A 22,870-nucleotide genomic window follows, 5' to 3' on the forward strand; every position below is an offset into this window, starting at 1 on the left:
TATTTGAATTCAACTTTATTCTTTCTGTTTACGTAACTTGAAATACACATATATGTCTACCGTGCGTCCCAGGTGACTCGGGCAGACCTAATTTTTAAGGAGTGCAACGAGATACGAGTATGCCACCAACGGCGTTTTGTTAGTTGTAGCCTCGCGCATAACAGTAAATATTTTTTCCTTGACAACGCCCAGTTAATAAGTGAAATTGAATTACCTAACTAATCAATAACGTGCATAACGAATGAAACATAACGTATCATTCTGCGTCGCATTCGGAAACATCAAATATTTCTGGCCCGCTATACATCATTCCTTTTATTTCTTCCGCGTGTCAAGTTTGTGGCGCAAAAGTCGGAGACAGATACAAAGCGAATGCGCTGCTGCCAAGACAGAATCGCCTGTCTGGTTGGGTACTAATTATGATTTTCGAATAGCTACGTTTTAAATAGGATTAAGTACGTTTTCAAAGCTGCACTTCGCCATATCCGTCGGAGCTCCTCCTGAAGAAGGAACCGGCGTGGTTCCGAAACAGAGGGAACATATACTTATTTTTATCCACTCTAATGTTCTAATATATATATATATATATATATATATATATATATATATATATATATATATATATATATATATATATATATATATATATATATATATATATATATATATACAGCATTTCTAAGACGTTTTCATAATCTTCGTCGTGGCATAACGTTTAATTTTACTAATGAGTGGCGGCGTCGGCGACACTTCGACGCAGTCGGACACCGGTGCAGTATGTTTTCCAGGCCTACTACCGACGGCATTGCAGGTCTTCTGGTTCGTTATTCACAGTCACACATCACCGGTCGGGACATCAACGGAGCAAACAAAACGTATTGTCCAGGCGATGCGTAACTTCGCCAATAACTTGTGATCCAGACACTGGCGCGAACACTACAGGTTTCGCGCGATCACTCGCGTGAACACTACCGGAACACTTAAATCAGTATAGTTCAGCTTATCGGATGTCTGCGGGTATCGCGGGTATCGGTACCCCCCGCTAACTATGAACACCGTAAATGTGATTCACAGCTGTCTCGGCAACTACCCAGACTGAATCACTCGGAGAGCCGGTCGTCAGGGAAAGACATGCGCGATGGTCTTCACTAGCCGCAATAATCAACAGCGGCTATCGAAGTTATCACTCCTCACTACTGATTTCATAACGACGCACCGACCACTCCAGCGATCACCACCCACGGTCGACCGAGGGTCATTCTCTCAGAAAAACACGCGATCATCAGCAGGCAGCTTCACTTGTGGCCGTGAGGGGAACAGTGGTGTTGTCCGAGAGGTGCGCCACCTGTTGAGAAGTCGGCGCAGCCTTCTGGGCCGCCGCCTCCTTGGCGGACTGCCTCCTTGCCCATAACGCGCGCACCAACCATATGACGGCAAAGAAGGCGTTGGCGATGGTGAGCGTGTGGAACAGGCCGTCGTAGTCTCCGATGGTGTCGCGGAAGTAGCCTGCAACAGAAAGTACGCAGTTAACCATATTGCAGCATATATTTCTTGTTTTTCACATATCTATCTATCTATCTATCTATCTATCTATCTATCTATCTATCTATCTATCTATCTATCTATCTATCTATCTATCTATCTATCTATCTATCTATCCTGAACAAAAGAAGATAATATTAAGGGCTCGTTTTCTGTTTGATGCAACCTTAATGAAAACCAACAGATAATGAAGCCAAGGAAGGCATAGGGGACGTTAATTGTACTGTTTTAACTGTTCTGTAGTAATTAAGACATAAATGCGAAGAAAGTAAAGTGGACGAACAGACAACTTGCCGCTGTCAGGGACCGAACCTGCAACCTTCGGATAACGCGCCCGGTGCTCTACCAATTGAGCTACGGCGGCGGTCGCCCTCTCGTCCACTTTGTCTGGTATTTATACTTCTACGCAGCGCCTTTTGTCACTAGGAGTGCACAATACCCTCGATGAAGTGCTCGAGGCCCAGTGGATTAGTCAGCGCCAACGCCTCCTTCTCACTCCAACGGGTAGACAGCTACTAACCCACCTGGGTCACCCAGTGCCCCCTGCACCTCCGGAAACACAGGGGACTTCCGTGCCACTCCAAATAGCTCGAGTACTTCGCGTGCATCCCCTACCACGCAACATGCACCCTGATCGCAACACCGGTCGTCGGCGGGCACGAGTGAGATACCTAAACCGCACTCTCAGCGAGGTTGAGGAGGATAGGGTCTATTACACGGATGCGGCTTGCATGGCAAACGTACACACGGCCGTGGTGGTTAGCGGCACTCATGAGATTGTAAGTGCTGCCTCGATCTCCTCACCATGCTCAGCCACCGACTCGGGCGAGATTCTGGCAGTTACCCTGGCCATCCAACACACCTTGAGCCTCCCCGCGGAAACATACTACATAATCATCGATTCGCAAGCGGCATGTCGGGCTTTCCTAACAGGTCGCGGCATTCCCGAAACCTCATATTCTATTCTTTTACGTACATCCAAAGTTGCATCAGACATCAGCCACACAATACACCTGCTCTGGACTCCTGGTCATGCCTCACTGCCGGGTAATGAACGCGCTCATGCGGCCGCTCGAGAACTCATCCTCCGAGCAGCCCCGCGCAGTGAGGCGGCCAACACAGAGCTAGGTTTCCCACTTCTCACTTATCACGAGGTCACACAGCATTACATACGCCAACGACAGCGATACCAACCACCACCAGCGCCCTTCACACGAGAGGAGGCTGTCGCACTTCGCCGACTGCAGACCCGAACATTTCCAAATCTGCACTTCCTGCACAAATTATATCCAACTCGCTATACCAACGCCTGTCCAGGATGTGGCGCCATCCCCACAACATTTCACGTCACCGTAGAGTGCACCGCTGCCTACTTCCCTCCCCTCCCACCAATCCTTCGGTCCACCCGTACCCCAGAGCAGTGGGAAGGCATCCTTCGCGAAGGCGCCCCCGAGGTCTGTCGGGCGCTCGTCCAGCGGGCCCGGGCTATCGCAGAGGTTGCCATAGGAGTCCTGGAATAGGGACCCTCCCCGTTTTCTTTAAATTTTAATAAAGGAATGTTTTCATCATCATGTGCATGCAAAAGTGGGAGTGTTAGTCACCGCCGCTCGTAGCAATGACGGCGAGTGTGGCGCACTTTTTGTCTGCGAGCTGGCGTCACGCCCTGAAATTTCGCAACGTATGGTCCCCGCAGAAAAAGATTAGCACGAGTGACTGTGACCGGAGCGGTCACTTGTGCTAATCTTTTTCTGCGGGGACTATAGATCTAAATATAAGTACACGCAGGCCCGTAGCCAGGAAATTTTTTCGGGGAGGCCCGCTTGCTGAAAGCCTTGACTGTTTGAGAAATACGCCTATTTTCATGATTTATTTTCGATAAAACACCATCTGTCATCAAAATTTCGGGTGGGGGGGGGGGGGCCTGGGCCCCCCTCCTGGCTACAGACCTGAGTACACGGACGTTTTTGCATTTCTCCCTCGAAACGCGGCCGCCAGGGTCAGCAATCGAACCTGCGTCCTCATGCTTCGCATAGAGCACTCACTTCGCTCCTTTTCCCTCCGTTTTTTGTTCTCTTGCGCTAAGTGAAATAGTTTTATGGCCAATACACAACCTATGCACCACGGAGGTTAGCTGAATAAAGTCAACTGAACTGTTGTAACTCTGTAATGCTCGAACACAGTTACACATCACGAAAAAAAGTAGAATAGTTTATTCTCCTCCATCTCTCGTCACGGAGAATACATGTGTCCAGTAAAACGATCGTATATATTGTTTGAGTTAGAGCCTAATTAGTATATTAATTAATCAGTAATTACTTTACTGAACCATCACATATGAAAAACCGAAAACTCGCTGCAGTGTACTATGTTATGATCGCGCTACGACCCACCACTGTAAAGGCTCCCACAGGCTGGACCCCGAGCACGACTACCTGGGCAGGTGCCTCATAACGGAGCTGCATTAACGTGCAGAACGCGCGACCCCTGTGCAGTGCTCTCTTCCTTGCTGGCGTCCCTCTCAGAGACACTGGACGCGTTCCTCGGAGACGCCGGACGCGTCCGAACAGCGGAGCTGCGCCCTCCTCCTCGTAGCGTCTGAGGGCTTATAGAAGGCCGGCGCATCGAGCGTCGGGAGCTTCTTCTTCCACATGTGTTGTGTGTGCTTTGTCCTCGTGATGTATTAAACGTCTTTTTTAAAGACGATAGTCTTTCTTGGGGAACTTAAACGCAGAAATTTTGGTCTGTCTTTCTGTCTGTCTGTCTTTCTGTTTGTCGGCACGTCACCCGATTCAGCCAACCGGCCAAAGTTGAACCACTTGCTTACCGCCCACCCATCTTGAACTGCTACGGCTGTTCATACTTGTGAACGTTGTCGATCAAAAAGTAAATATTACGCATATCTGAGGCGTAACATCATAAGGTAAATATTAGGTGGTGTGTTCCTTTAATAGAAAATACACAGATACGCAATTTTAAAGACCTTGATGGTATGCGTTTAACGTTGAGACAGTAACGCGTTTATTAAAAGATTGCCACAGCTGAAGCGATCAGCGGTCCAAGCCGAGCAAGCGCGAGCGCCAACAACAACCGTCTTCGTCTTCTTCTTTCGCAGGCGTTCTTGTCTGCGCCCTACCATGTTAGAAATCACTCCCCCGCCGAAAAGGAGCCATCCTGGCGACCTAAGGAACAGGTACAACTGGTGGGTCATAATGCAGCTTCAGTCTATCGACGTGAACAGTCTCGCGGCCGCGACGACGGCGGTCCGCAGATGATTGAACAGGCTCAATAATATAGTTAACTGGGGATGCTTGACGTAGGACGCGGTAGGGGCCTTCGTACTTAGGCAGTAGCTTTGTGGAAAGGCCAGGAGCGGAGGAGGGAACGCGAAGCCACACCAACGTTCCAGGCGAATACGACTGAGGAGGCAGGTCTTCGTCGTGACGGTCCTTCTGGCCCTACTCGCCCTACCATGTTACAACCCTAGTTTCTTAAGGTGCGCTGAAAATGCGACTGCGCTGAAACTTGTCTTCCTCCGTGCCCCCTGCACAAGCTCATGTTGTGTTTCGGTTTCGGTTCAGTATTGCATTGTACGAATGACAGGGGGCGCCGCTCTGGCATTCCTGTTTTACCCAGGCGACGTATAAATAAGAGAGTTTGTGGAGAGTACTCGTTGAGTGCGGACGTTTCTTCTCCTTCGGCGCATCGCGCCAAACAGCGTGTTCGGGCTGGCCGGCGTCCCCACCGGTCGCGTTGGTCACCGCCGGTCTTCGCCTGCCGCTGCGCCGGGACTACCAGCCCGCAACACAGCACTCATGTTTCCCGACGTATTGCCAGATGGCGTCCTATCTCACGCAGCGCCTCTTCTATCGTCTTTAGACGACATTTGCAGCGAAGCACGCAGATACGCGGCCAATTTTTTCGTTGGCTACCTTTTGCCTTGCCACTGCCTGGACATTCCCAGCCCGGTCCTTTGGCCCTCGTGTCATGCTACCCACGAGGCCCTGGTGCATCTCGTAACAACTAACAGCTGCTATTCATGGCCTCCGAGATTAGCCGGCAGCGCGCCGTTGCTACGGCCGTCCCATTCGGCGCGTTGCCCAGCGGAGAAGCGTAATTTTGTCGCCTCCTGAAGGGCGCCGCGAGATGGCGATGTTTCCCCAAGGCTCGTGCGGCGCTCGTTTGGCTCGTCTGCTTGGCACAGCGTGCGATTTCAGTCACAACATCAACCGTGTTGGCACGTAGCACGCAGTAAACGTGCATCTACGCCTTGCTGCAGCTACAAAGAAGTTCAGGTACGTTAATAAAAAGTTACTCCTTGCTTTTGCATGCAACTTTAGTGGCCGTTTAAAAGCCGATTTGGGCAACAGAGGCTGCTACCGCGGAATATTTCATCTAGGTTAAATGCAAGCTTGCCGAACGGCGTTTTCCGAGTTGTCGCGAAATATGAAAACACGTAGGTATGCATTTTAGATGCGAAGCATCTTATAGCGGAGTTCAATCCGGTGGTGGTGGTGGTGGTGCTGGTGGTGTGCGGCGTGACCACCCTCACTGCGCATGCGCATACCCACACGCCTCCTCTCGACTCACCATCTCCCCTTTCCCTCTCTGCTCACCCTGTCACCTTCCCCCTGTCCCCTTTCCTCTCCCCTCCTCTCCCTCCCTCCCCCACTTCCCCTCTCCCCTACCCCTCTCCACCCTTCCTCTGAAACGCGGGCTAGACATGCCGAAATTCTCTCCTGCACATCCGCGATGAGCGCCAGCGCATGCGCGTCCCCTCCCCCTCTCTCTCCTCTCTTACGCTGCGCCCTCTCGCACGCCTGTCGACCGCGTTCCCCGCCCGCCCTGTGAGAATTAACAGCCACGCTAGAGAGAAGACAAGACGCGCGTAGCGTTCCCCTTCGCGTTCCACGACGCGAGGTCGGTAGCATGCCCAACGAACGCCAACTGAACGCGATCGTGCAAGTGCTCCGGCTTCTCATCGCCTCATCGTTTCAGTTGTGTTTGTTTTTGTATGTGCTGAAAATCAAAGCTCTGGCTCTTGTGTTTGTAAATAAAGTGTCTTGTATCCTCGAGTGATTTCGTCTGCCCCCCACCCCCTCCCCCATCCAGGCTGTGGCTTTGGTGCATCAAACACCTTTATTGCTTGTCCAGCACGTACACTAAAGAGGTTACTACATTCACCTCAATTCCATACATAATGTCAAAAACCTTATGCATTGCACGCTGTTATGCACAGCTCTACCCAGAACACTGTATTAAAGTCGCCTCATGTCCCTCACTCACCGGTCGCCTCACAGTACAACACGCGAGGCGACCGATCACCGCTCGTGTCTATTCCGTGTGTGTGGTTTTTGCTACAAACCGTCCCCGAGAGAAAATTACCAGCGCGTAGCAAAACGTAACGTATGGCATCAGCGAACGGTCTTGTGGCGATGTGCCTCTCCCCGCAGTCCTAAGTATGCGTCAGAATTGAAGAGGCAATAGCACCAGTAAGCGACATTTTTTCCTTTAGTCGGCGCATATGTGGGTTGCAATCTTCTATAACGCGTCGCACAGCGGCTGCGATTGCCGAGCTTTCGCCCTCCGCGCGTGCCTTCGTCGGGGCATGGCCTCGGCGCACCGCCGGCTAATCTCGGAGGCCATGGTTGGGGGAAGCGGGCCATGGGGAGCGCGCGCCGCGGTGCGGCGGCGGGAGTCGTTAACCCGCTTTCTCCGATTACGCGCTCTGCGTGCGAATGGAACGGCCGTAGCAACGGCGCGCCGCCGGCTAATCTCGGAGGCCATGTGCTATTACTCGTCTATGCATTAAGTTCCCTGCTAACAGATATAAATTGCTACATACCAAACTACACGTAGCATGTATGGTAGACTGGGCATTACAGGCTAAAAAGGTATCGCAGCATATACCTAAGCGATGTTACCCGCAGCACGCCTCTTCCTTATATAGCAACAACTTTACATTCTGCACACGCGCGTACTCCTGAGCCAACTTTTGCAACGAGCTCTGCCTCTAGGAGGTGTTGGCTCTGCTGCCAGCCGACGACAGGTTTCCGGCGAAAAATTTTGTGCCGCGAGGCATACGGTGTCGCGGATCGGGAGAAGCAGTCGCGATAACGGTTCATTATAGTGCTATAGGCTGCCTTTTCTTTCTCTATATGCTAATAACACTCGTGCTGTATATCAAGATTAAACCATCGTTTCAACGGCTACTGTCCCTGCAAAGTGCTTGATAGACAGACTCCAGCTCAGGAACCTTCCTTCTTGATGCATTCGCTCTCTTCTCTTTTTTTTTTTTTCCTTTTATTGAAATGGTGAATAAAAGAGGATGACGCCTTTCGGGCGGCGCCGGTTACGCCTCGTCGCTTAGCAAACGAAACAAAACGTACGAAAAGAGATAGAAATAAAAATGTCACGGAATACGACACCATTATAACGCCATGATGTGTAAGCACACTATACAATAACATAGCACGTTAATCCCGAAGTCTTGTGCATAAGTCAAGGTATGAAAAACAAGTACATCTGCACATAGGCATAAGATCTCCGTGGTGGTGGTCGAATTTCCGCAAATTTCGAATGTCAAATGAGTCCTAATCTATTATGTCTTCGCATCGAGTAGCCGCAATTAGCAGATGAAAATATTCTTGAATATTCTTCGATATTCTACGAATATTGAGAAATATCAATTGCACCCAGTTGAACATAAGGTTGGTGCAAAAGTACCATAAATTTTGTCCCCGTGGTAACGCAGACGCATAAGACACGAGAGCATGCAAAGTGCGGCTAGATGTACTTGTCGCATGGCGAGCCAAACATTACAGTCTGTACAACGATCATTCGCACTCTCTTAAAAGTTATGTGAATGCGAATATTCAGCTTATTTTTTTTGCGTAATGGTCCACTTGAGGTTTCAGTGCTAAAACTTGATTGCTGGGATGCGAACGTCATTTTGTATTAACTGTTAAAACGGCTGTTCGCTATTCGAGAACTGTTTAAAAACTGTTCTATTCGATTGAATTTGGTCTTAAACATCACTATTTGCACACCCCTGCTTTTCTGTTGCTCAGAGCAAGCGTTCATTAGAGGAAGGCAAAGAGGCCGGCCTGAGCTAGTATGCTATAGCTTGCTATTCTGCACAGGATAGATGCATTCGCAGCTATACGGAATTCATTCCACAGCCACGAAACCTTACAAAACACTTCTACGTCCGCAGCATGCACCGGTGCTGCTACTTCAGCGATGCTAATCATCGACCGCCAAGTTAGCTTAACTGGTTAGCTTGAATGTTTAAGCAAAAAGACATGCGTAGATCATGTACTCCCGCGGTGGAGCGGGAGTACCGGTTAAACATCAATGCTATAGTTGTTATTTCCGGTTGGATACGTAAACGAATACGGAAAAAAAAAACATTACGTTCGCGCAGATGGGGTCGATAGTATATCGCGGAAGTTTGCTAGGAGGATCGTAGGTCGCAGAACGCGAGCGAGTTCATTCCCTGGAACATTTAATCACGACAAATGTTTATAGCAGAGCTTGTATGCTTGAGGTTGACCGTGTGTCGTAGATAGAACATTGTCGTCATCATGATTAACCGGCATGCGCTCTCTTCTTCATTGTCGTCTTCTACTTCGCTCCCAGAACACGTGCGCCCATTTGTCCGGCGTGGGATGCAATAACTCTGATGGCCGAGAGAACGAGTACAGAGAGAGAGAGAAAGTCTTGGCAAAAAACAATTGTTGGTGAGAGCAAGCATGGCCATGTACAGTATAGCAATTAAGTGATGGGAAAGAGAGAGGGTCAAAGCCTAGCCAAGCCAGGACCAGCTAGGTGCCCACCAGCATTGAGTTTCCTAAAATTAACAAGAGGGGATTCTGGCGCTGCGATCGTTCAGCCACCATGGGAATGATGGGTAGTACACAGATTTGCCTAGTCTTCGTACTTGCGGGCTTCGAACGCACTTGCGGCTTTGTTTATTGCTGTGTTTTGGTTTTCTTTCGGATAAAAGAATGGATCGTCGCGAACTTCGTGACCAGATTTGAATTCGCGAGCCTAAAAAGGATAAAGTGGTGAAGTGGAACTGCTGACTTTTGCTGAACTTCGTTTTGCTACAAAGCGGATGCAGGCGACGCGGAGCCAAACGGAGCCGAAAGAACAAAGTTTAGACAAATCCATGTACTACCCGTCATTCCCATGGTGGCTGAAGCGCCATGCGTTGCAGCTCCCATAGACTCTAGCGCCAGAGTTCCCTCTAGTAAGTATTGTAGGAAACTCTGTGCCCACCAGCCCTGCTGTGATCCAGCCTTGCGCGACGTAGCGCAAGCTGTGCTAATTATTTTTTTAACTAAGAAAATTGTGTCGTAGGATGCAGCTTTGCGTTCATTTCGAGTAGATTGCAGCTTCCCACGTCACACAACATCCTCCACGTAGGTGATTTATTCTAAACTCAGTTGATTTTAAAAAAAGACACTCGGCGGCATCAGCTGCGTTATTCTTCATAAAACTTCCTGTATAATGAATGCTTGATTCCACGCTGCCATTCTTCACTCCGCTTTTCGCACTCGGAATGCGTGAGTGACGCTGTGCGTCGGGTTTATCGCTGTATAATACCAGCCGGTAGCGGTAACGCGCATGTTGTGGCCTGCGACCACGCTCCGAAACCACCAAGTTCACCTCATGAAGTACTCGAACTACGGTCGATCCGTTCGGGCAACTACGTAGCACAAACTGCCTTATCTGCCATTGCAAGCATACGTGAACACATTTAAGGGCTAGATGATAACAACGAAAAAAAAATGGGTCGCCATGGAGGGACACACATATAAAACCGCACTATTTGTAAAGACGAGAAAGTGCCGAGCAACGACGGAGGTATAAACCTTCTTACCGACGACGGGCGGCCTCGTTAAAATTATGAGTCCCGTGATGAACATGACTCCCCCGAACATCATGGCGAGCGACTCCCTCTTGAAGTCGTGCTGCAGCAGGGGCGCGATGATGCCTATGTTGATGCCGGTGCCGCAACCGAACAGCAGCGAGGAAAATATCAGCGGCACAAGGGTCGTCGAAGTCCTGATAGCCTGCGCACCGGCGACACTGAACACGAAACCGGCCAGTTTAGAACACTCGATGGGCATGTACTTGCGGTCCACGAACCAGCCGCTGAGCACGCGAAACGCCAGGTCAGCGGTCGAGTAGGCGTGCAGCAGGTAGACGGCGCTCTCGACGCTCAGTCCCTTATCGACGGCCATGTCCGCGTACACCATGAAGTAGGTGGACATGGTGTACACCTCCAGGGCGTAGGACAGGCCGTCCACATAAAACTTCCAGCTCAGCAGGGCCTTCCCCGTGTTCTTCCACAGCAACATGGTCTTGTCGCGAACTCCCTTGAGACCCCGAGGCATGTCGCGTACGGCGAAACCGTCACAGCTCGACCCGATGACCCTGTCATCTGCTAGGTCCTCGTTGCGAGAGCAGACAATCCTCACTGCCGAGGATCCGTCGGGTGCCTTGGGGTCGAGCATCTCCTCGGTTTCCGCGGCGCCGGACGCGTCGTGGACCTTACGCTTGGCGACGCCGTAAGCCTCGGCCTTCTTCAGGCCCACGTTGCCTTCTGAAGAGGCAACGCCCCGGCGAACTGGAGAACCTTCCCGGGCCTTCAGGGCCCACGGCGGGGTCTTGATGACGATGCACGCAGGCAGGGCGTTGAGGCAGAGGGCACCTATGAGCAGGAACAGCTCGGGCGTGCCGTAGGCGACGCGGAAGAAGTTCGCCAGCTGCGGGATGAAGTAGACGTTGTAGCACTGCGAGGACCACACGATGCTGGTGGCCGTGGCGCGCCACTTCTTGAAGTACAGCGACGGCAGCACGTTGGCGACCACGAAGATGCCTGAGGTTGCTCCACCTGTCAACAACAGAAGCAAACAAATGCAAATGAATGCTCAGCCGTCGTGAAGGCTTAGCGGCCGTGGCGTAACGCTGCTAAGCGCGAGGATGCGCTTTCGATTCCCAGCCACTGCGGCCGCGTTTCGACGAATAGCGATGTGCAAAAAGGCCGCGCGCACTCAGATTCAGCTGCATGTTAATTTACCTCAGGCGAACAAATTTTTTTCCTTAGTGCCTCATTACAGTGAGCACCATTATCATATGACGGTTTTGGCACTTATAATCCCATAACTGAAAACAATATGATACAGCCTCGTACAAATCGTGAATCTCTGGCAGTGAGAGCTGCTGTGTCATTGATACGCGCAATGAGACTCGTACACTGTTATTAATGCGTCAGCAGTTATCCGATCACACGAGGGGTTCAATAATAAAAATCGCGGTGTGTATAGAAAAGCCAATGGGGACGAAGGATACTGGCGAGGGCAAAGGACAAGTGACGTCATAAGTCATGTGAGTGAGGTGGAGTCGGCGGCGGAGAGGGAAGGCATAAGAATGTAATGACGCCAAATCTGCCTCTCACTAGAAGTGGGTTCATTACGGGTTGCCCACTACAACTGGTCAACGAGTCCAGCTGATTTCCAAGATTACAGCAATCAATACCTGTTTTGCTTGTCGATTTCTGGGATTACAGCAATGAATACCTGCTTTGCTTGTCGAGTTCCGAGATCACAGCAATGAATACCTGCTTTGCTTGTCGAGTTCCGAGATCACAGCAATCAATACCTGCTTTGCTTGTCGAGTTCCGAGATCACAGCAATCAATACCTGCTTTGCTTGTCGAGTTCCGAGGTCACAGCAATCAATACCTGCTTTGCTTATCGAGTTCCGAGGTCACAGCAATCAATACCTGCTTTGCTTGTCGAGTTTCGAGATTACAGCAATCAATACCCGTTTTGCTTGTCGATTTCTGGGATTACAGCAATCAATACCTGCTTTTCTTGCAACATGCGATGCCACGTCCGAAAATACTACGAAATGGTCTCGAATTCAGCCTCGCACCGACTAGCCAGAGCCTGGGTTATCAATCACGAAGTAAGAGCCCCCCCCCCCTTTTTCCCGTGGATATTCCATATTTTGCCTTGTCGTGGCTGCACTACAGTCTTAACAAATAAAAGGCTGACGATGTCAACTGAAGCTTTCATCAATAAGGGCTCGTGCTTCGCGGTTAGCCAAGTCCTCAGTCTATAGCGCAAAAAAGACGAGGCATTTTTTTTTTCACCATCAATGGTAGTTAATTCGTTTCACTGTGCCTAGTGCTGAGTGGAATAGAGGGCCAGTTATTATATTTTCCACCCTTTACACGTGGATTTTTCTAAATACAGTAAGACGTCTCGATCGCCACATGCACTCTAAGAAAAAAATCGAGTATTTGGTGAGTATTTCTTCCACACAATTAATCGTCATCTACCTCGGGGACTTTCCTCGCGTTATCGCTCCCGGCACTTCCCGGTCACGAACGGCGTGCGCGCTATCAGCGCGACGTAGCATTTTCGATAGGAAAGTGGCGAAGTGCCGAGTTTTCAAGAAAGGAAACGCTAGCAAGCCAGATGACGATTATAGATATGTGGCAGAAATGCTCCTCAAATACACAATTTTTTCTTAGAGCGTGTATCAAAGATGGATGGATAGAAGGATGGGTGCTATGAGCGTCCCCTTTATTACAGGGCGGTGACAAGTGTGCCAACAGGCTCGACAAATAAAAAAGCTTTTTTTATTAATGTTGGCCTAATGCCTCTATTTTGATAAAATCTACCTTACTACAGAAAAAAAAACCTAAATTCACAGCCCAGTTTTCTGCCCTTTACGGCAGAATGTCCTTATTTTTCCCACTATTTATTGTGGTCCTTTCTAATTTTGTGCCACCAATACTCTAACCGTCTCTTACTTATTTCAATTGCGGGAGTGTTCAATTTTCTATTGTTGTCCCTAAAACCCAAGGCTTCGTGTAGGCCCGTGACCAAACGTACACCTGGGTGGATATCTCCACATTCAATCATAACATGCTACGCCGTTTCCTTATCTAGCGGTTGTCCTGTCTCTTTCTATGTCGTCCTTTGTGCGTGTTCGCTAGCAATATGGAAGCATACAATCAATACCAACTAGCTCAGCTTAATGCATTAAAGAATCCTTATATTTCCCACAGCATGTGCATTGTTCTTCTTCTTTACTGAATCTCGCTTTATAACTACGCGTTCTAAGGCAACCCGATCTCGCTCAAACAGTAAAGCGCTTCCCCTTGAATTATCGTAAAATGCCTCCCACCTTATTTCGGTTTTGCCCTTTCGGTAGTTACTCAGGGCCGGTTTTGTTTTTCTCCATAGCTGCCGTCCAGTAAATCCTCTCCGCCTCTCTGACTTTTCGCCTAACGCTCTTTGTTGCCATATCACTTACACTACCAGTCGTATATTTACTATTGAGCCTCCTAGTCCTTTTTCTCCATTGTGTGTCAACGCTGTTCCTATACAAATAACGGAACATATTCTATGCCCATCTGCTCTCTTCCATATACCTTAGCTTCTCTTCGAACCTTATTTTGCTCTGAGCTTCCCTCGCGTCAAAACTTGCCCATCCCATATCGCCCTTTGTCGTTTTACCGTGAGCACCCAACGCGAGGCGTCCCACGGTCCTTTTATTTACATCTGTTTACAGGGTCAGCTGCATACACAGCGCTCGCACAGTATAGGGTACAAAGTACTCTAAACCATTCACATATTGTTCTATGTACGAGTGCATAGTACTCTTAGTCGTTCACCTTTCGTACTAATCAGTTAATGGTCCTCTTTCTGAATGCTACGTTCATTGATTGACTTTGACAAATATCGATGGTCTGATTCTGTAGTAGCTTTTTCTTTTCGCCATTTCCAGTCCACCTGTCCAGGTGTAGGTGTGCTCAACAATCCCATTGTTAAAACACTCGCAGGGTCCCCTATGCACTCTCTTAAGACCACTCGAAGGCGAAAGCCATCTTCTCTTTCTTCTTAGTCGATGTGTCGCGTCTGATGAGGCATCCAAGGCAGTCTGCCTTTTTACTCCCGTTAGTTCCTCCTGCACGCCGGGCTCGCTCTATACAGCCGTGTGCCATGGAGGGCGCGTACGGCATGTTTTCTACACGGCCACCTTTGTGATGTCATTTGGCAACTAGGGTGACGTGTGCTTCCCACTGTCGACCGACTTGAACAATGGAGGATGGTCCTGTCATGGTTGAACGGATGGATGCATGGATGGATGGCTGGATGAATTGATAGAGGCCAGGAGCATCCCCTTTGAATCGGGGAGACGGCCAGTGCCACCAAGCGCTTTATCCGTTCCCTCTATGCTCTGTAGTTTGTACTAACAAGTTGTCACTTCTGACCTTTACCCTTCCTCCTTCCTGTAAGATATTTTCATTCCGTGTGTTCCGTAGTTTTTCGCCACCAATTTTCCAGCCTTCTCTCGCTGATCTCTGGGCCGCCGCAGTGATACAGTGGTTACGGAGCTCGGCTGATTACTCCAAGGTCGCGGGTTTGAATCTCGGCTGCGGTGGCCGCATTTCGACGGATACGAAATCCTAGATACCTGTTTGCTTAGATTTAGGTGCACGTTATAGAACACCAGGCGGTCGAAATTAATGCGGAGCCCTCCACTACGGCGTCCCTCATAATCATATCGTGGTTATGGGACGTAAAACCCTAGAAACTATTATTGTCGTCTCACTGATTTCTACCGCAGTCAGCAACATGTCGGAACTTACCCTTCAAGAAACAAAATCAGTATGCTTTCAGGCAAGGTGTCATTCTTCACGTCTTCTGGAGGCCTGTCCGATTTTCGGATTACGCGGAATAAATCATTTCTATTCTTCTGGCTGCTTTTCGCGGAGCTCCTTGGTTTGTCTTAATAAAAAATAATGTTGGGCTAGTTGGTTCATAATGTGCAAAAGTAATAACGCAAGCACGGCAGGTTGTTGGGCTAGTTGATTCATGGTTTCAAAAAGGTTTTAAACTGCGCGATGAAAACGGCACAAAAATTGGCCGCGTATCTGCGTGCTTCGCTGCAAATGTCGTGTAAAGACGATAGAAGAGGCGCTGTGTGAGATATGGACGCCATCTGGCAATACGTCGGGAAACATGAGTGCTGTGTTGCGTGCTGGTAGTCCCGGCGCAGCAGCAGGCGAAGACCGGCGGTGACCAACGCGACCGGCGGGGACGCCAGCCAGCCCGAAAACGCGGTTTGGCGCGAAGCGCTAAAGCAGAGAAACGTCCGCACTCAACGAGTACTCTCCACACACTCTTTTATTTACACGTCGCCTGGGTAAAACAGGAACGCCAGAGCGGCGCCCACAACCGGCAGCCTGAAGGCCGCCCACAACGCTGCTTTTTCATTTTTTAAATATTTTTTTTTCACCTTCTTGGCCTCCTCAAAACTAAAGTTTTTCAACACCAACCCATGGCATTCGTACAGTGCAATACAGAACCGAAACCGAAACACAACAATGAGCTCGTGCGAAGGGCACGGAGGAAGCTTAAGAAACTAGGGTCTCTAAAATTACGTATCTATGTATTTTCTATTAAAGGAACACACCACCTAATACTTACCTAGTGATGTTGCGCCTCAGATATGCGTAATGTTTGCTTTTTGATCAACCATGTACACAAGCATGAACCTAGTGAGCCGTTCACGATGGCTGGCCCTTGTGCAAGTGGTTCAACTTTGGCCGAGTGGCTGAATCGAGTGACGTGCCGACAAACAGAAAGACAGACCAAAATTTCTGCGTTTGAGTTCCCCGAGAAAGACTATCGTCTTTAAAACAGGAACACAGACACAAGCGCAGAGTGTGTGTATGCGCTTGTGTGTGTGTGCATGAGTTCCTGTTTTCGTCCCGTCTTCATCGCGTAGTTTAAAACCTCTTTAATAACGCAACGCAAGGCAAAGAAAACAAGAAGTTTATATGGGCCGGTTGGTACATGTCCATACACAGCGAGAAACAGCGCGAACCATTGTCCGTCTCTGTCCTGTTGCCCTGCGCTCCGCGCTGTTTTTCGTTTGCTATGAGTTGCATTGTTGTCAGCGTCATCTGGCTATGGCGCAACCGCTGCGACGCGGCCGCAGCAGGCCGTCATAGCCGCGCACTTCTTCCCACCCTACGACGCGACGGTATTATCAGCTATCGTCTATTCCGTCGGATGAGCTCTTGTGTCTCGGAGAAAAGGAACTCCTCCCGCAACGGTCTCGTCCCTTCGTGTCGGTCTCTGATAGATGCGTGAAGCTTGCCGTCCGGCATGCCTGGTTCATGGAGGCTCGTGCATCGGTTGACATCCGCAGTAGCTCCCCGTAAACACACATGACGCCGCCCAAGTCTTCAAGTGACGTGCGGCAGCGGCGACCTTTTCTGTGCCTCAGCGTCATATGACCTTAGCCAAGCTGCAAAAAGGGGGTGTTGTGGGCATACGCTTTGCGGACAAGAGCTTACCCTTTTTTTGCAACTTGTTTTTCAACTTGGCTAAGGTCATATGACGCTGATGCCAGGAAAAAAAGTCTCCGCTTGCGCACGCCAGTTGAAGGTTTGGGCGGCTGTGTATATTCACGCCTTATTCGTGTTTCGGCCTGAGCATGGACTGTACATAAATATAACCGCCTGTTTGTCACATACTATTTGTATATATGGTTAATCTATGAGAAAAATTGTACATATATTGCATCCGTGTCATTGTATATATAATTTAATCTCTATGCGACTGAAGTCAGTGCATCGCGATTCTCGTAATCGTGTTCCTATAGTATGAATATGCCACGTTGAAATTTTAGCAATGTTAATCGCCTGTGACATAATTTTAAAGCGACAGCGTTAAAGATCCTCTGTCGCAGAAATTCCGGTGTCCGCGTTGGTATCGGCGGCGTTGTCCGTGGACGAAAAAATCGCGATGGATACAAAGAATAAAAAAATCACAGCATATCCACGGAGTGAATGATGATGAGTGGGCGAAGCTGCGGAGGTTCATCGGTAAACCGTGAATCTTCCGTGAATTTGCCCAGTACATCATCACCGACGTGAGATCGGGCGCGTTTATACTAAAGGTTCGATGAGTTATGACGACTTGCAGCTCACTTTAATTTTACATGTACGCTGTGAATTTTCATTGTTTAGAAAACCATTGCTTTAGAAAACATCTGGCGTCTTTCGTTAAGCAGCTGGCGTCTTTTCGTTTTGCTTTAGAAACATCTGGCGTTCTTCCGTTTTGCTTTTACAAAACATCTGGCGTCTTTCGTTGGTTTATTTCATCAATCAACGGCGTTTTGAACAAAATTTTTATTGTTTAATCACGCACAGGAGAAATCTCACCAGGCACTACCTTGGAGGTAAAGAATGGCTGCTAATGGGAATGAGAGACAGAAGAAGTCGGCTTTTAGCTACCGCTGCGAATTTTTTATTGTTCAACAACGCACAAGAAAAATCTCCCACCGGCACCACCTTGGAGGTCAAAGCGTAAGACTGGTTACGCACTACGACTACGACTACGACTACGAGGGACGAACGGGTGCCGCCTTAAGGAGCTTCGCCCCTAAAATAGCGGGTTCGAGCCGGAATCGAAGCTAGGCTTTCTGCGTCGCAGCCAATTGTTCTAGCACAGAGGCATGCGAGTGCTTGAAATTGCTTCAGAAAGAAAAGGTATACAGGCGTCATGTATACAGTACGAGGAGCCACGTTAACAGATGTCATATTCCGAGTGGCAGAAGCGTACAATCGCATCAGGCGTCACATCGTGTAAATTGTGGACTAACTGGGTGGTTTAAAGGCCCATCCATGACAAAGCGCTCAGCCATAAACAGCGTCATCAGCCACAGCGTCGACAAAATGTGCAGGTGCGTATAGGTGCGCGTGTCGCCTTACGGACGCGAAATGGGTACTTCGCTACTTCGCAGAATGACGAATTATGGCGTACTAGACACTTGGCAAAAGTACTTGCAGTAAACACTCTAGGAGAGTTTAAAACGGCCAAGGTTACGCACACAGACGTGCCTTTCCTCACTCCACAGTTGAGGTGTTCAACGAGAAGCGAAGCGTGGCAAGCGAGTGAAAAGGCGATGCTAATGGGGGCCGAATAACGCTATCGCGTTCCACTCAAGAAGTCGAGGCTTAAGTGCCCCTCAAGTTTTTTTTGGTGGAAAGAGCACCAAGTGAAACTCTTGTCTCTCTTCCAGTCACTTCCGGTCCAGCAATTGCTTCCGGTTCTCCGAATGTTCGGAAAAGTCTTCTACAAAGTAAAACTGGTACGAAATCAATGGTTCTCGTTGAAGTTAAGTTATATTGGATACACATGGATATTGGATAGGCATGAATTACCAACACGCCAAAGTCTCCAACCTCCGCGTATATGGACACGATGTTCACGTACCGTGAAGGACGCCGAAGAAGAAATTGATGAAGTCGATGTTGGGCGCGAAGTAGCAAATCATCATGGACGCCGACGTGATGAGCACGCTGCCCAGAGACACCGCCTCGTACGAACACAGCTCGCACAGGTAGCCTCCAATTAGCGCTGAAAGGTAAAAGTGCGAATAAGTACATCTATAACACCTAAGAGCGGGAGAGTCTGTTTGCACCTCAACAGCTCGGGGTCACATGACTTGAGCAGAAACGTCGCGTATGACGTCACACCACCGCCTCACAATTCGAATGAAAAGCAATGTTCTGCCTGGCGTTGCATAATTATCGAAAGAAAGTGAAATTGGCAACCACCCGTTTTGTAGCACGAAGACACAAGGAAATCTATACGGATTCCTCACAAAAAAAAAAAAGCTTTTTACTTAGTTGCTGAGAAATCATCCTGGTACGGGGATCGAATCCGGGACCAACGCCTTTTCGAGGCGGTCGCTCTACCGGTCGCTCTTGGTAGACCGACCGCCCCGGAGTGGCGTTAGTCCCGGGTTCGATCCCCGAACCAGGACTAATCTTTCTTCAACTAAGAAGCTTTCCTTTCTCAGAAATCCGTACGGATTTCCTTGTGGCTTCGTGCTACAAAACGGGTGGTTGCCAATTTCACTTTCTTAACCTTTCCGCCACCTTGCGGGCTTCGACGGAACCGATTTGCAGTATGCATAATTATCGCTATTTTGCTAGTGTACAGCCGCGGCCACGTCTGTGTAGAGCGCGCGAGCAGCCGGTTTTTGTAGAGTTACTGTATATGCTACCTTTACTCTAGTTTTTGCTCTGCGGGGCGACACCTTGAGGCAGTTTCGGGCTCTGACGTGGTCAGCCTGACTGTATACTAGGCCGCGCATGCTCCCGACACACCACGTCAGAGCCCGAAACTGCGTCAACGTGCCACCCCGCAGAGCGAAAATCGGCTGCTCGCGCGCTCTACACAGACGTGACCGCGGCTGTACGTGGTTGGCCCGTGTCACTGAGTAGGCCAGTAACCTACGCCGTGCCGCTTCGCGGTTTTCACTTTTGTAGCGTTAGCTACACTTGCCTAGCCACAGCAGGTTTCGCGGGGGTCATCATGAGCCGTGCTGCGCATGCGCGCGTGACTCGCCGCTGCTGCTCTGCGCATTCGAGAGGGGTGACGTCGTAGCCATGGCGCGCGCAGCTATTAGATGCGAAGTATCTTAAGGCGGAGCTCAATCCGGTGGTGGTGTGCGGCGTGACCACCCTTACTGCGCATGCGCATACCCTCTCCACATACCTCCTCTCCACTCCCCCTCACCATTTCCCCTGTCATCTACCCTCTCCCATTTCCCCTCGCCACTCACCTTCTCCCCATTCCCCTCTTCACTCACCCTCTCCCCTTCCACTCTCCACTTTCTCTCTCCCCTCCCCTCTCCCATTAGCCTCTCCCCTCCCCCTTTCCACTCTTCCTCTGAAACGCGGGCTAGACATGCCGAAATATTCTCCTGCGCAACGCCGCGATGAGCTCGAGCGCATGCGCGTCCCCTCCCCTTCTCTCTCCTCTCCTACGCTGCCCCCTCTCGCCCGCCTGTCGACCGCGTTCCCCGCTCGCCCTGTGAGAATTAACGGCCAGGCTAGATGGAAGATACGACGCGCGTAGCGTCGCTCTTCGCGTTCCACGACGCGAGCTCGGTAGCATGCCCAACGAACGCCAACGGAACGCGATCGCGCATGTGCTCCGGCTTCGCATCTACTGATGGTCCCCTTTAGCGGGAGATGGTGTATTCGCCTTCGTTGTGCAGTCGCCGTCTGATAGTGCGCTGGTGCCGCTTGATAGCGCCTCTCACTGGCGTTTGCATGTGGGTAACGCCATGGAGAAGCAGAGCGCAAATGCTGCTCAACGGCGCAGAAGAGCCGAGAAGCTTATGTCATCGGATCCCGAAGTAGTTGCCTGGCAATTAGCGCTTCAGCGTAAGAAGAATGAACAGAGGAACGCTAAACGTGCTGCAGAAAGCTAAACGTGCTGCGGAAATCTGGAAAGCTCAGAATAATCAGCTGAACCTTTGCTAACGCTACGTATATCCTTGCATAGCCGAGCTAAGCCACTGCAAATTTTTTGCTAGCATCACTACTGCCGCGTCGGGCCAGCCTACGATCGCCAGCCTACAAAGAAGGTCTCCGTAAGCACAGTCCGTGATATTCAGGTCCGTCGCACAAGGTTCTCGCGGATGAAGTGCAAAGAAATGTTTTGCATGCACTCACAATCATCACGAATTATATCCGTTGAAATCACGACATGATCAAAAGAAACATTAATTTCAGCTCTAAACAGTTCATTTAGCTTGCGCCCACTAAAAAAAAAAAAAAACATGAAGCGTGCTCACTGCGCGTACTTGGTTTTCAGGTCGTGGCCATGGCCCAAGCAGTTTACCTAATTCGGTCGGCATGATAGCAAGAAATGCACCTGCATTCATCTTGACGTCACATATGTTATTGATAATTTATAGCGCTGCTGCTACATGTCCATTTCCGCTCCGTTTTTTCTTTCTTGTTTTTTGCCGAATGCGCACAAGAGCTATTTCCTGTTGTAGACGTTTGCACGTATGTAAAGACACTACACGTCTGCTTACATACAGTGCACATTAAAGAACCCCAGGTGGTCGAAATTTCCGGAGCTCTCTACGGCGTGACTCATAATCGTATCGTGGTTACAGCACTTATAACCCCGGAAATTATCGTTGCTTGCATACATTTATCAGTTTGTTTGCTTGTTTTTTTTTTTAACCCAGAAACAGTGGAATGATATGTCCTTGGCACGTATCTACTGAAATAAAAAAAAAAAGGCGAACAGCGGAAAGCGTGGCTTTTGGCGTAATCAGCGCATCCTAGCGTCGATAGTGTAATCCTAGGATACGTGCCCAACTCCGATATTCCTTGGCTATCGCAAGGCGAATCTGGGCTTTCAGTCGGCATCACCGTATAGTGCTGGAGTCTATGTACACCGTGTCTGTGTTGTGAGTGTCAGGCATGTCTGGAAAATAAGCACACGCGGTACGATATCGCCAGCCTGAACAAAGCTGTAGCGCTACGGTGATGCCGACTGAAAGCACAGATTAACCTAGCGATAAATGAAGGCAGCAGACGCTAGGCTGCGCTAACTTCGCCGCAAGCCTAGCCACGCCCCGGAAAGTCTCAAGTTCCAGCCATCGTCGATGGGGGCGAGAAAATCGACACGTCGCTGCTAAAAAAAAAACATATATAGTGATTCCCCTCAAAAGCCTGCCCTCGTGAACGCACAGTTCACAATCGCTGTAATAAGCGCAATATTTAAATCAACGATAGCTATATTTTAGCAAAAAAAGAGTGATCTTTCTTACATAATTGAAAGGTATTACTTGAATTCCGTGTAGTGCGTAGTACCCATGAGCACTAAGTTTGCTGTTTAGCGATTGCGATGCAGTAATATTCAGCAGAGGTTCACACGTTCGACCTCATCGAACTGCCATGTGACTTCTACCCTGGATTCTCTGACCAGTGACAAAGCAGAAAATCCGCGCCGCTGCTCTTCGGCGGCCGCAGCTAACGCGCAGATGCGCAGTTAGTTTTCATCCGATGGTAGGTCTAGTCCGCTGCTTTCTTGCAAGCATTCTTTTGTAATTCGCTCATGCAGCCACATTGTAGTTATGGTAAGTATTCGCTGTACTGCTGTATCGTGCCGCAAGAGTTCTGATACCGGCGAAGGCAGCGACTCCTGCGGGTTCCCCGGCGATGACAGGTAGATTCGTTTTGCTGACGCGTGCATATTTGTTATTTTTCGTGGGTTATTGCATTATGATGCTTTGTTGCCAGTGTCAGTGGTGTGTACTTATGTACGTACATCTGCAATGATCCTACACGTGTTCGAATGCTTACGCTTCTCTCGACTTCCGCTCCAACGTGATTTCTTTGCGTAAACCCCCACCTGCTTGATGTCCTCAGCTTGACGCAGTATCTTGTAATACGTAAAAACCTGGGGGTGTCA

At 49.4% G+C, this 22,870-nt stretch overlaps 1 protein-coding gene across 1 annotated transcript in view; it reads right to left on the bottom strand.

Annotated features, from left to right (window-relative positions):
* Nucleotides 1-714: 714 nt before the first annotated feature.
* LOC119389577 (monocarboxylate transporter 5) overlaps nt 715-22,870 on the bottom strand; it is a 42,061-nt gene continuing 19,905 nt past the window's right edge. The window contains exons 3-5 of the mRNA XM_037656904.2: nt 18,857-19,000; nt 10,427-11,443; nt 715-1,506 (exon numbers count right to left, since the gene is read on the bottom strand). Of these exons, the coding sequence (XP_037512832.1) occupies nt 1,283-1,506; nt 10,427-11,443; nt 18,857-19,000 (1,385 nt within the window). The 3' untranslated portion in view covers nt 715-1,282. The remainder of the gene's footprint in view (nt 1,507-10,426; nt 11,444-18,856; nt 19,001-22,870) is intronic.

Source organism: Rhipicephalus sanguineus, chromosome 4 (genome assembly GCF_013339695.2).
Source record: "Rhipicephalus sanguineus isolate Rsan-2018 chromosome 4, BIME_Rsan_1.4, whole genome shotgun sequence".
NCBI lineage: Eukaryota > Metazoa > Arthropoda > Arachnida > Ixodida > Ixodidae > Rhipicephalus > Rhipicephalus sanguineus.